General features: G+C 38.7%; 1 protein-coding gene and 1 pseudogene across 1 annotated transcript; one reads left to right on the forward strand and one right to left on the reverse strand.

Annotated features, from left to right (window-relative positions):
• Window positions 1-8,615: 8,615 nt before the first annotated feature.
• Window positions 8,616-8,978, reverse strand: LOC145039759 (cytochrome P450 71A6 pseudogene; annotated as a pseudogene).
• Window positions 8,979-9,474: 496 nt separating this feature from the next.
• On the forward strand, window positions 9,475-12,789 carry LOC145039760 (uncharacterized). Its single transcript, XM_078987774.1, has 7 exons — window positions 9,475-9,510; window positions 10,306-10,435; window positions 10,628-10,785; window positions 10,855-11,347; window positions 11,586-11,875; window positions 12,152-12,626; window positions 12,701-12,789. The coding sequence occupies exons 1-7, from the start codon at window positions 9,475-9,477 to the stop codon at window positions 12,787-12,789; spliced, it is 1,671 nt and encodes a 556-aa protein (XP_078843900.1).
• Window positions 12,790-14,289: the final 1,500 nt, after the last annotated feature.

Raw genomic sequence — 14,289 nt, forward strand, 5'->3', positions numbered from 1 at the left:
TCCGAGCCTCATCACATGTGATTGTATTCAGGTAATAGTTAATTGGCATCACCAAGAGGCCTTCAGCAGCTGAGGACTAGGTTGGGTGGAGTCGAAGGTTTCCTAGGATAAGCCTAGGATAAAGAGTAGTAGTGATCAGTTGTAGTGGAAGGGACCTGGTTGAGTTAAGGTGGTCTTTGGGGAAGGTATGGATAGATGTGGAAGGTAGTATGGGCCCGTACTACTGAAAGCAGAGGATCCGTACCCGAATCGAGGAAGGCTAAGATAAGACCAGGGAACTTGTAGTGAGTGGGATCCCTCCAGGGGTATCAGTATCGCTAACAGTTGTTATTTATTTGTATTTCAGAATGGTGGCACTACGCCCAAGGCCAGCAATTGACAGTTTAGGAGAGGGATCGGGTTCGGGATCAGGTTCCGAGCTAGGAGATGAGAGGCAGTGCGAGTTCATCGTGTTTGAGATCACCAGAGGTATCCTTGAGTCGACCCCCATTATCTTCGGGTCGATCAAGGAGGGGATATTGGAGATGATGGAGGATCGCCTCCGAGCATTCAGGAGTGACATGGCATCTGGCCAGTCGGGATCTCGCACACTATCCTTCAAGGACTTTCGGGGCAATGGTGCACCAGACTTTCATGGGGCGAAGGACCCCATAGCTGCCAGACGATGGATTGCAGACATCGAGTCTGCACAGTTGACTAGCTTCTGCCCCGAGGGGTCGAAGGTGAGGTATGCGGCAGGATGCTTACGAGACCAAGCTCGAGACTGGTGGGAGTCAGTGGGTGACTCGTTGGGAGCCTCAGCGATCGAGGCTATGACCTGGTCAGATTTTGTGACCAGATTCAGGGTAGAGTTTGTGCCGGCTGTCGCGCTTCAGCAGCTGGCCACGGAGTTTTTGGACATGAGACAGACGACGAAGACTGTGGCGGAGATCACCACCAAGTTCCGGGAGAGGGCACTGTTGGTGCCCCAATATGCGGGCGACGAGGACATGAGGAGGACCCGCTATCATGATATGCTCCGGGCTGATATCCGGGAGCACGTTAGTTTTTCAGCTTGCCCTACCTTGGACTCCATGATTGCCAGGGCGAGGGAGAGGGAGATAGATTTGCAGCACATCTGGAAACGGAAGGCGGAAGAGGGACAGTCAGGAGGGGCTTCGGGGAAGAAGCCCAAGGGATCAGATGTGGGGCCGAAAGGCGAATAGGGATGGGGCCGCTGCAGGAAATGCAGCAAGACGCACGAGGGGGCATGCAGGTCGGGATTATTAGGCTGCTATAAGTGCAACAAGCCTGGGCACTTTAGCAGAGATTGCACTGCTCTCGCAGCAGTTATTCAAACGTATGAGTTGCTGTGCTTCCACTACAACCAGAGGGGCCACAAGAAGGCCAATTGCCCCCAGTTGATAGTTCCAGCACCGGTAAAGGCGCCAGCTCCAGCGACCCTGCGGATCACGGATGGCCGGCAGGGCAAGGCAGAGGCTCCATTGGTGAGGAGCCGGGCATTTCAGCTAACCCCCGAGGAGGCACGCGCTGCACCCGATGTGGTGACGGGTATGATTCTTTCCTTCTCATTATTTTTATGATGTTATGATATTAATATGTGCTCGGTTTATATATATATATATATATATATATATATATATATATATATATATATATATATATATATGTGGTAGGATCGTTCCATGTGAACGGTATCCCAGTCCAGGTGTTGTTCGACTCGGGTGCTACCCGATCGTTTGTTTCTCTTGCGCTTAGCAAGAAGTTCACTGAGTCTTCGGGCATGTTGGATTGCCCTTTAGAGGTAGAGATTGCCGATGATCGATCGGTGCGATCATCAGCAGGGTTGAAGGATTGTGTTTTGAGGTTATTTGAGGAGAGTTATCTGGTGGACTTCGTTCCCATTCCGTTGCGTGTGAATAAGGTGATTATAGGCATGGATTGGTTGAGCCCCAATGGGGCGGTGATAGATTGCGCACAACAGCTAGTGCGGGTCAGGACCCTGATATGCTGGGGAGAGGTTGGACAGAGAGTTATGGGGAGCATCGAAGTGGTGCTCAAGACTACCGAGAGGATTCAGCAGGTTCGGAGCAGGCTGCAGACTACGCAGAGTCGACAGAAAAGTTACGCCGACAAGCATCGATCAGACCTGGAGTTCCAGGTCGGGGATATGGTTCTCCTGAAGGTGTCGCCTTGGAAAGGTGTCATTCAATTCAGGAAGTAGGGAAAGTTAGGCCCGAGATTCATTGGTCCGTTCAGGGTTATAGCCCGGGTGGGCAAGGTGGCATATAGGCTGGATCTGCCAGCCGAGCTCAGCTAGATCCACAGCACCTTCCATGTCTCCCAGCTGCGGAAGTGTCTCCTGGATGAGTCAGCGGTGGTACCATTAGATGATATACAGGTTGATGACAGCCTGAATTACATTGAGCGCCCAGTCGTGATCCTCGACCGGAAGTCGGAGGATCTGAGGAACAAGAGGGTGGAGTTAGCGAAGGTGCAGTGGCAACACCGAAAGGGGTCCGAGTGGACTTGGGAGCCGGTGGAAGAAATGATGGAGCATTACCCTGAGCTGTTTCAGGATCGAGCAGCAGACTTCGAGGACGAAGTCTAAAATAAGTGGGGGAGATTTGTAGCACCTGGTTCCTGGTATGTATTCTTGATTATTAACTCTCCTTATGTATTGCATTTTAACCTTGGACTCGGCGAGTTGAGGGACTAACTCGCCGAGTAGAAGCAGGTCTAGACTCAGGTTCAACTCTGGCTACTCGGCGAGTACGGTCGTGGGACTCGGCGAGTAGGCCCTGTATGGACTAAAACCCTAACCCGGGTGTTTGCACCCTATTTAAACGATCTAACCCAGCCTCCACTACGCCTAGCACTCCCAGAGATCTGTAGAACGAAACCCTAGCCCCCTTTGTGTCCTTGTGGGTGATTTTTAGCATTTTGAAGGTGGTTTGGAGCTTGAGAGAAGAAGGAGAAGGGTGAAGAGTGCAAGAAGGGAAGAAGATCCGGAATATACTCTGTGAAGGGCTTCTATTCAGGTAGAAAAGTTCCTACCTTGATCTTTAGTTCATTGAACCCTCTTTCTTATCCCTAAAAAGAGGTTTTAAGCCCTAAGAACCTAAATCTCTATGTGTTTATGGTTAATGTTCTGCAAGGACTTCGGATTTGGACCTTTAGGACATCCTAGTAGCATAAAGTCTCTATGGTTGAGGTGATTGAGGTCCCTATTGAGTGTAGGACCTCTTAAAGAGCTTGGAATTGCATGTTTGAGCTCATTGGGCCATGCATGCACGTAAATTTTGCAACTTTACGTGGTAAACATGCCCTAGGACCATAGATCTGTGGTTTTGAAGCATTGCATGTCTTAGATCTGGCCTATTTGGGAAATGGGTCGAGGAACTCGGCGAGTCCCAAAGTGGTACTCGACGAGTTCTATGAAGATGGTCTTAGACTCGGCGAGTTGGATGAACAACTCGGCGAGTCCTATGAAGATTGCCTGGAGCTCGCTGAGTTGTTCTTCAAACTCAGCGAGTCGGTACTCAAGTCGGCCCCATAGTCCCGAGTTGTGAGTCAAGGGTGACTCAGTGAGTGGGGAGAGGGACTTGGCGAGTGGGATCAGATTAGTAAGGGAAGGACTCGGCGAGTTGCTCGTGGACTCGGCGAGTCCAGTCAACTGGAAGTTGAATTTGACTTGGATTTCGACCTGGTCAAGGGTAAAAGGGTCATTTTACCCTAAGAACATCTAGCAGTGTCTGACTGATCGTTTTGTGGGATTTATAGTCGGAGGACGTCCGGAGCAACAGCAGTAGACAGTCAGTTTCCGATCAGTTCAGCAGCTACTTTGAGGTGAGTTACCTTCCAGTAGCGGTGGGCCTAAGGCCACAATGCCGGCCCACCAGCATGAGATGCATGATTAGATGATTGTCTTTGTGATATTCATCTAGGGTTGCTATTACCTATGTTATGTTTATGTGTTAGTGACAGTAGGGGGAGATAGTCCCCCAAAATACCGGTCGATAGGGCCGAAGGGGCGGTCATGCCCAGCCATGCTAGATAGACTATATGATATATGTGTTATGTGGTAGTAGTATGGGGGGTGAAATAGTCCCCAGTATCCGATCGAGAGGACCGAAGGGGAGGCCAGCACCCAGATATGCTAGGCAGTATCCGATCGAGAGGACCGAAAGGGAGGCCAGCACCCAGATATGCTAGGCAGTATCCGGTCGAGAGGACCGAAGGGGAGGCTAGCACCCAGATATGCTAGGCAGCATCCGGTCGAGAGGACCGAAAGGGTAGGTCGGGCACCCAGATATGTCTGGAAATTTATGTATGTTATGTGATTATATGGTATGTGGTAAGTGGGGGAACTCACTAAGCTTCGTGCTTACGGTTTTCAGTTTTGGTTTCAGGTACCTCTTCAGCTAAGGGAAAGGAGTCGGCGCGGTAGCAGCATATCACACACACTCTTGTTTCCGCAGTTATGAGTTTATTCTGGGATTGATACTCTGATATTTTGGTTGTTTACATATTGTGGATTTCAAATTTGGATTTTAGATTTGAAATTGTTTAATTAAACAATGTTTTAATTATTAGTGTTTTCTAAGTAAAGTTTTAAAAATGAAATTTTGGACGTGAAAAATTGGGTCGTTATACACAAATGCAGCAATATACTTCTAAAGGAACGCCAAGAATAGCAATGAACTTAAACAACAACCAACAAGTCAGACGATGAAACCCCCTCAAACTAATTTGACCATATTACCCTTATGTAATTCAATTTATATCCAAGATTTATCCATTAAGTGAGAAGTTTATTATCTCAATTCATGTTTTGCCAAAATGATCTCATAAAATCAATATATACCTCCTTCTTGATAAAGGTGATCATTGATAATCAATATTTATTAAAATATAGTAGGGTGTGTATGGCTACCTCATCACCATGTTAATATCACATACTTTGATACACTCAAATTAATCTAATTTTATGAATCTTTGATTTTTCATTACCATTTTTAATTATTAATATTTTTATTTTTTACCCGTGGTTTCCATGTTGTAACCTAGTTAATAATACATCGATCTTAAAACGACTAGTTGGCCGTTGTTTCAGTGGTGTCATGTTCATGCAAAAACGAATGTAAAAAAAAGGCATAAACAAACTCTCACAAACATAAATGAACAATCGAAACTATTATTCATATTTTTTTGTTCAATTAAATGAATACAATTTTATGTTTTTATTTGTTTAATAAAATACAATTTTATGTTTTTATTTGTTTATTTATTAAATTAACAAGCCTAAACAAATCAACTTTCTACATATCAGTTTGTCGAACATTCACTTTGTGATGGTACATTTTACTTTCAACTATTTACTTTTAACGAGCATAAAAAGGTTTTTCATCGATTTAATTATTAGAATGCTATTTTTTCATTTGACAAAAATAATTAATTAGACCATAAGTTCAAAAAGAATAAATGAAAAAATATATATATAAAAATCAACTATTTTGTTGGTTAACCATAATATTTTAGTTGAGATTTCTCAGTGAAAACCAACCAAATTTAATAATTTATTCTAGGGATAATCACTTAAAAGGAGAACATATTATTTGATTTGTACACATTTAGTCATTGACTTATTTTTATGTTCTGATTTACCCTTTCAACTTGTTAAACTGTAGATGTTTAATCCTTATGATCGGCTACTTCAGGTTAGCCGGTAAAAATAACTTAATATGGTAATATATTTCTCACTTTGTACACATTTAATCGTTAATATTTTTGTACACATTTAGGCCTTAATATTTTTTGTTGCAAAATAAGTCATTTTTGTTTTTTACTCATTCAGTAGTTATGAATGATTTCTTTAGGTTTTTCTCACGACATCTTACGTGGGATATGTAACATCCGGACCTCCAGGTATATTATTTATTTATTTTGTTTTCAGGACTATTGACCAACTCAACGAGTTGGTGCTATAACTCGTCGAGTAGAGTCGCGTTGGCTACGCGGGATTAATAATCTACTCGGCGAGTCAGAGAGTCGACTCACCAAGTAGACGTTGTGAAGTGAAACCTTAAATCCCCGGGTTTGGGGCCTATTTAAGGGCGCTTATAGCCTCATTTGCAGCTCATCATCTGCTTACCTTCACTGAGAGAAACTCTAATCGGCCTTTCAGCTAATAGAGAGAGAGTGTGAGCTAATATTGAGTATCTTGGTGCATCTTTGGAAAAGAAGAGAAGGAGTTCAAGCAAGGAACGAGAGGAGGCTATTAGATAAGTTGCTATTCATCAAAGAGCTTCTATAAAAGGTATAAAGTTTATACCTTTCTCATTAGTTTGGGTAGATCTCATATTATTGAAGTTTAGGGCTTATTTTCTATCTAATATTAGGACTTTGAGTGTTTTAACCACATATAGAGATTTAGACATCAGATTTGGACCTTGTGAGATCCCTAGAGTCTTAAGGTCTCTGCTTTATTCAGCCATAATAGGTCCTTGAGTGAAAAACCCTTAATGAAGCATGTTTTTGGCATTTCAAGCCTTAAGTGCCATGCATGAACGTAAAGCTCGTGGCTTTACGTGATAATCGAGCCTTGAGAGCTTAGATCTAGAGTGTGAGAGGGTTTGCTGCCTTGAAATTGTCTATTTACAACATGGTTCTGAATGGACTCGCCGAGTTGATGAGCCAACTCGACGAGTCAGTTAGGGTTTGTCCCGATGAGTTGGCCATGCTATAGCTCGGTAAGTTAGGGGTTAACTCGACGAGCTTGACCTTCACTAGACTTTTGAGGAGAAAGTGGACTCGACGAGTCACATGAGTGCACTCGGCGAGTCAAGTTAAACCTGGATTGTTAAATCGATTTTGACTTTTTTTGACTTTAGGGTTTGGTCAGCACGAGTAATGGAGACCATGGAGGGGTAAAATGGTCGTTTACCTATTCCAAGATTTAGAGAGAGAGAGAGAGAATAACCTTTGGTGTATTTGAGTATGAGTTGAGTATTAATTTGAGATAATTATCATATGTGTTAGGCGGAGGCTAGTTCGAGATTTCCGAGTACGATACTTTTACTTGCTAGCTTACGAGGTAAGTCTTCTCACTATACTTACCATGAGTGGTATTTTTGTGTGACTGCGATGTTTTATGTGCTTATCTGTGTATTGTGATACTATGCATTTTGTATTTGTGGTTTATGCTTATTGTTATTAACTTATTGAGTTAGGGCCAGAGGGTCCACCTGAGTTGTGGGACCGGAGGGTCTCCACTTGAACACATTGACCAGAGGGTCGTATTGAGTTAGCCTCGAGTGGCTAATGTGATGTGTGTGGTGTTTTGGGGAACTCGCTAAGCTTCGTGTTTACCGTGTTATGGGTATGTGTTTCAGGTACTTCTCAGGATCGTGGGAAAGCACCGGCTTGATTGTACACACACTCGCTTGAAGATTTGTTTTTGGAGGATCCTGGATTTGATATATACAGTTTTTGGATATGAGATTTGATGATTTGGCATGTGACATTTTCTGATTTTATTATTAAGATAAAGGTGTTTTTAAATTGAAATATTGGGTTTAAAATACTATGTTATTACAAGATACTCATATGGTGGTGGGATAGGTTCAGGTGATCCTGTTATATGTTGTAGGTCAAGATACCTTTTGCGGGCTGGCTGTAAGTCATAGGCACGAAGACTCGAGATGAGCGGTTGGGTTAAGGCAACATTCTGACAAACCCTGGGTATTCCAGTCCGATGACTGATTGGATTTGTTGCATGTTGGCATTCTAGTCCGATGACTAATTAGGCCAAGGTATTCCAATCTGATTAGTGTGTACTCGTTATGCATGATAATATGTTTGTTGTATCGGTAATTTTGGGTGAAACTCACTAAACTTTGTGCATACCCAGTTATTTATGTTTTCAGGTTCTATCGTTAATCGTGGGAAAGCGAATGCATGACTGTATACACTCATCAATAGTATTGATGATTCTGTGTTTCTTATATTATTTTCATTTTCGTTAAATGTATTTTGGAATAAACGTTTTTTTTTCTTAATAATGGATTTATAATTAGGGACTTTTGCCTTATCTAAAAATGAAAATTTTTTGTTGTGAAAATGAGACGTTATACATAAACATCAACAGCCACACACGCTTCATCAATGATTGTCCCACATTCATAAGTATTGAATGAGTATAAAAAATGTCTTATTTTGAAACAATATATATATATATATATATATATATATATATATATATATATATATATATATATATATATATATATATATTAATGACTAAATGTGTATAAAATTATTAATAACTCAATGTGTACAAAATGAGAAGTATATTACCCTATTAAGTCATTTTTTCCGACTAACCGAGGGTAATCGGTCATAAATACTGAATGTGTACTGTTTAACAAATTGAATAGATAAATATAAACGAAATAATAAAGTCAGTAACCAAGTAACCAAATATATCCAAATAAAAAATATATTACCTTTAAGTCATTCTTATTCTATGTCAACCACTTTCACGAATCCTCTCGTCAAGTCGTCATATATACGCCCCTTGTTTAGAGATCGATCATTTCATCATATTTTATATATTACCAATCATGGTGAGGTTTTCCAAGAGCAAGTAGGGGCACCTTTCTGTGATTAGCAAGACCAAAAGTTTCATTCATATCAACGTCCTTTGGTCTTACACCCGATGGCAGCGACCAATCAAATATGGATAGAACAGTCACCATCACCTTCTCATTAATGGCCATGGCAAAGACCCTTCCAGGGCAACCCCTTCTTCCCGCACCAAACGTAAGTAACTCGAAATTATGCCTTACGAAATCAACAGAGAAATCCAAGAACCTCTCTGGAAGAAACATTTCAGGATTCTCCCACACTTTAGGATCCCTCATAATCGCATAAGCATTCACATATACCCTTGTTCCTTCTGCAATATCGTACCCCATCACCTCGACATAACGTCGTTTGTAAGTGAGCTAAACAAATCGCTCAAGTCTGCAGGCATGTTAGACAAGAAACAATGGGTTATCTTATCTACACACTCGGCGATTACCTTTTCCCTGAATCCATTAAAACTTTGGACCTTTTTGTTACTTAGAGGGTGTTTGGATAGGGAAAAAAATGACAGCTTATTGCTTATTGCTTATTTTCACCACAATAAGCTAATTTAAGTGTTTGGATAGGATGCTTAAAAAATTAGCTTATTGCGGTGGGAATAAGCTAAATAAGCTGATTTTAATAAGCAAGGGGGGTAATGCTTATTGCTTATTGTTTATTGCTTATTAGTCATTTTACTCATATAAGCTGTTTTGTTTGCCAAACACTTCAAATGCTTATTGCTTATTGTTTATTCCCACCGCAATAAACTAATCCAAACACATTTTAAAAAAATGTTTATTCCCACCACAATAAGTAATAAGCAATAAGCTAATTAAGCTAAAAATGCATTTATCCAAACACCCTCTTAGAAGCTGGAGGGTAATTAGAACGCTCTTTGCTTCACTAGTACAGAATAGCTTTTGTAGTGCGAATATTTGTTCTTTTTTGAGGCGGTTATTTTAGGAAACCGCCTCATCAAATCGATGTAGCACTAAAAAACACGAAAACCGCATTAAAAGAGCAACAAAAAATTCCTCCAACAGATTTATTAATGCGGTTCACCAAAAAAAGCATTAAAAACGATTTTTTGATGCTATTTGCTATAAACGCACTATTAAATTATGATTTTTTGGTGCGTTTTTTTCTAACCGCTTCATTAAACAACGATTTTTTGGTGCCATATTCAAAAACCGCTTCATTAAATTATGATTTTTTAGTGCCATATTCGAAAAACCGCATCAATTATGATTTTTTTGGTGCGTTTTTTTCTAACCGCTTCATTAAACAACGATTTTTTGGTGCCATATTCAAAAACCGCTTCATTAAATTACGATTTTTTAGTGCCATATTCGAAAAATCGCATCAATTAAAAGCTAATCATTCTCAGTGCGAGGGTTTCTCTTCTTTGTAAATGTGAACATTCTTCTTCGACGAAATCCCTATGCAAGTTACAAAAACTCAAAATAGCCTCATTAAATTGTCTAGTTATCTTCATTAAAGGTAAATTAAATTTTATTGTTCTTTTGATTTTATATTACCTGTTTATTTATTAAATGATTGTTTAATTGTTATTTTAAATTGATTTGTATAGATTATTAAAATGTTAAAATTTACATAACCTGTTTGTTGAAAATCGATATATTACATTGTTTGTTTGTTTATTTTAATTTTCAGATGACTCGTGATTATTGGATGTACAAAGCTTCATGTTTTTCTGAACTTTATATAGAGGGTGTTCGAACTTTTATTAGGGTTGCCGAAGCAAATCGCGTGAATAATGGAAATGAATCGATTTCTTGTCCTTGTAACCTTTGTAAAAACTTTAAAACGTTTAATTTTATTAGAGAAATAGAGTATCATTTGTTGCAAAATGGTTTTGTGCCTAATTACACTTGTTGATCAAGACTTGGAGAAACACTTCTTGATTGTGGCACATCGTCGAGCAATATAAATATTCATAATAGTACATACAACAATGATTCATATGTTGATGAAGATGATCATCATTCAAATGAACCAAATGACAATTTCAATGAAATGTTTGATGACATGGAGACTAACATGGATGATGTTGAACAAGAAAAGTTACAACGCGTATTTGAAGAAGCGGAAACACCGTTATATAGCGGTTCCAAATTTATGAAACTCGATGTGGTATGTAGGTTGATTAACTTAAAGTCGAAAAACGGATGGACTAATAAAAGTTTCACAAGTCTATTATAGGTTTTGCATGACATTCTTCCGGAAGATAATGTATTACCCATTTCTACATATCAAGCAAAAAAGCTAATGTGTCTGATGGGATTGGAAGTTGAAAGAATACATGCATGTCCAAATAATTGTATGTTGTACAGAAAGGAGTTCGAGAATAAACATAATTGTGTTTTTTGCGGTGCATCGAGGTATAAACGGAAAAAAGATTCGGATGAAGTAGATGATGATGTGACGAAAAATGGACCACCGGCTAAAATATTATGGTATCTCCCTATTATACCAAGACTAAAAAGGTTATTTTCAAACGAAAAAGAAGCAAAGTTACTTTGTTGGCATTCGGAAGAACGTGTAACTGACGGAAAACTAAGACATGTTGCAGATTCACATCAGTGGAGAAATATTGATAAGAAGTATCCTGAATTTGGAAAAGAGATGAGAAACATACGGTTTGGGCTGAGTTCAGACGGGATCAATCCTTTTGGGAACATTAGCAGTCGTCATAGTACATAGCCGGTTCTTTTATGCATTTACAATCTTCCACCATGGTTATGCATGAAACGAAAATACATTATGATGTCGTTGGCCGAGACAACCTGGTAACGATATTGATGTGTATTTGTCTCCTTTGATTGATGACTTAAAAACTCTTTGGAGTTCGGGTGTAGATGTATATGATGCTTATAAGAAACAACACTTTCAATTGTGGACCATGATTTTTTGTACTATAAGTGATTTTACAGCATACAGTAACTTGTCAGGATACAAAACAAAGGGTAAGAAAGCTTGTCCAGTTTGTGAAGATCAAACAAGCTCAATATGGTTAACAAATTCCAAAAAAACTGTATACATGGGACATCGAAGATTTCTTCCTAAGGGTCACCGTTTTAGGAAGAAAACTATTGAGTTTGATGGAAGTATTGAGATCAGAACGATGAGGAAACGATTTGATGCATTTTCACGAGTTGCAAGTTTAAATGTTGTGTTGGGAAAAAGATTTCGTGTTGATAAAAATGCCCTTCGGAAAAAAAAAGTCAATTTTTTTTTAATTGCCTTACTGGAGAGATTTGGATGTTAGACACTGTCTAGATGTTATGCATATAGAAAAAAATGTATGCGAGAGCTTGATATGCTTATTATTAGAGATGAAGCATAAAATTAAAGAGGTTAATGCGGACATGGCCGAGATGGGGATACGTGAAGATCTTGTCCTCGAACAGAGTGCTAACGGTGTTTATCTCCCACCTGCTTGTTATACTACATCAAAAGAAGAAAAAATAAAGTTTTTCAATGTTTACATGATATTAAGGTCCCATCAACTTATTATGCAAACATTAAAAGATTTGTGTCGATGAAAGACTGTAAATTGTTTGGAATGAAGTCTCATGATTGTCATGTTTTGATGACACATATGATTCCTATCGCAATTCGTGGAATTTTACAAGATGATGTCCGGCATTCTATCACTAAGCTTTGTTTGTTTTTTAACAACATTCACTCAAAGGTTATTGATGTAGAAGATTTGGATCAATGGGAGAAAGACGTTTATGTTACACTTTGTGAACTAGAGATGCACTTTCCACCCTCATTTTTTGATATAATGGTTCACCTCATATCTCATATCGTACAAGAAATTAAGGCTTGTGGTCCTATATTCTTACGATACATGTACCCTTTTGAAAGATACATGGGTATCCTAAAAGGTTATGTAAGAAACCGTAATCGGCCAGAGGGCAGTATTGTTGAAGGGTATACTTGTGAAGAGGTTATTGAGTTCTGCCAAGGTAATCCTATTAATAATATATTACAGTTATAACAATCTATAATATTTTATATATAATATTAATATTTTTTGTAGGCTATATGAAAGATGTCGAAAGTGTTGGTGTTCAAAAACTCGTCATTCAGGTCGACTTGAAGGAAAGGGAGGAGTCGATTGCAAAATAAACATGCCAACTTATGAAGAGTTACAAGTTGCACATTTAGTGGTCCTAAAACACATGAAATGTCTTGATCCTTACGTTGATGAACACATGGACATGTTAAAGTTGAAATACCCGGTAAGGAAAAAATGTGGTACATAAACAATCATAACAAAGAGTTTTCGAGTTGGCTGGAAAAGAAGGTAGCAGAAACGGATGTTGATGAAACCGTGAAAAGGTTGGGACGTGGGCCAGATTGTAGAGTTAAATCTTATCAAGGGTACAACATTAACGGTTATACATTTTACACCAAAGATCAAGATGAAAAAAGTACAATGCAGAATAGTGGAGTTACAATGATAGCATCAATGACTTAATTCGATAGACGGGATCATGATACTTTGATAAGAATAGCCAAAGATTCTTATTACGGTGTTATACACAAAATTTGGGAGTTGAATTATTATGACTTCGTTATTCCTGTGTTCAAATGTAAATGGGTGAATAATCGTACAGGTGTTCAAGTTGATAAAGATGGTTTTACACTTGTTGACCTTTCAAGTAATGGCTATGTATCTGAGCCATTCGTTCTCGCAAAACATGTCACACAGGTTTTCTATATCAAAGACCCAAGCAAGAAAAAAGATCACATCGTCTTACAAGGCAAACGACGTATTATTAGTGTTGATGATGTCGTTGACGAAGAAGAATACGGCCACTTTGATGATCTACCACCATTTTCGGTTGGTATTGAACCCGGTAATTACGATAATATTGAACGCACAACATTTGTACGATCTAACATAGAAGGGACATATGTTGATTAAGTGCATGGATTGTTTTTTTTTTTCTTTTTTGAATGTTGTTTTTACATGAATTTTGTATGAAATACTATCTATTGATAAATAATAACAATATTGCCCTTATCTTTTGATAATTATAATGTTTGTATAATTGTTATAAGAAATATCAAATAACATTTATAAGTATCAGTTAAGACTTTTTTTATCTGCGGTGTTTGATCACTTGTGATGGCATTTAATATTAGGCATTTACTAAATAGGTAATCTACTTTTTTGGTGAAAACCGCCCTAATAAATAAACAAACCGCTTGAAAAAAACGAAAACCGCATCAAAAGATATACTTCTAGTTTTTACGTGGAAACCGCCCTAAAAAATAAAAGTAACCGCCTCAAAAGACAAAGAAAGCATCAAAAAAAATACAAAACCGCCTCAAAAAATACGTATAAAAAGAAGCTAAAAATAGCATCAAAAAATCGATAAACGCATAAAAACATATTGAGTTTTGATTGAGTAGTATTTTAGAAAAGATAATTATATATTGCTATTTTTTAGAAAAACTAAATTATTTAATTTAAAAAAATTTAAAAAAACAACGAGTAATATTTTTTTAATTTTTACATTCAATTAATATACAAACTATTGGTAAAATGAAAAATATATATATATTATTGCTAAGTCCACGATGAGTAATGGGTTTGCGACCTGACTCGCCGAGTACACC

This window comes from Lactuca saligna, chromosome 4 (genome assembly GCF_052625555.1).
Source record: "Lactuca saligna cultivar CGN05327 chromosome 4, ASM5262555v1, whole genome shotgun sequence".
Lineage (NCBI taxonomy): Eukaryota > Viridiplantae > Streptophyta > Magnoliopsida > Asterales > Asteraceae > Lactuca > Lactuca saligna.

Excerpts from the sequence above, each read along its gene's own strand:
- LOC145039760 (XM_078987774.1), top strand. The coding sequence starts at position 9,475 with ATGCATTTATCCAAACACCCTCTTAGAAGCTGGAGG. Across the intron at positions 9,511-10,305 it reads ACCCTCTTAGAAGCTGGAGG|ATGACTCGTGATTATTGGAT; the intron begins GTAATTAGAACG and ends TTTAATTTTCAG. Across the intron at positions 12,627-12,700 it reads GGTTATTGAGTTCTGCCAAG|GCTATATGAAAGATGTCGAA; the intron begins GTAATCCTATTA and ends TATTTTTTGTAG.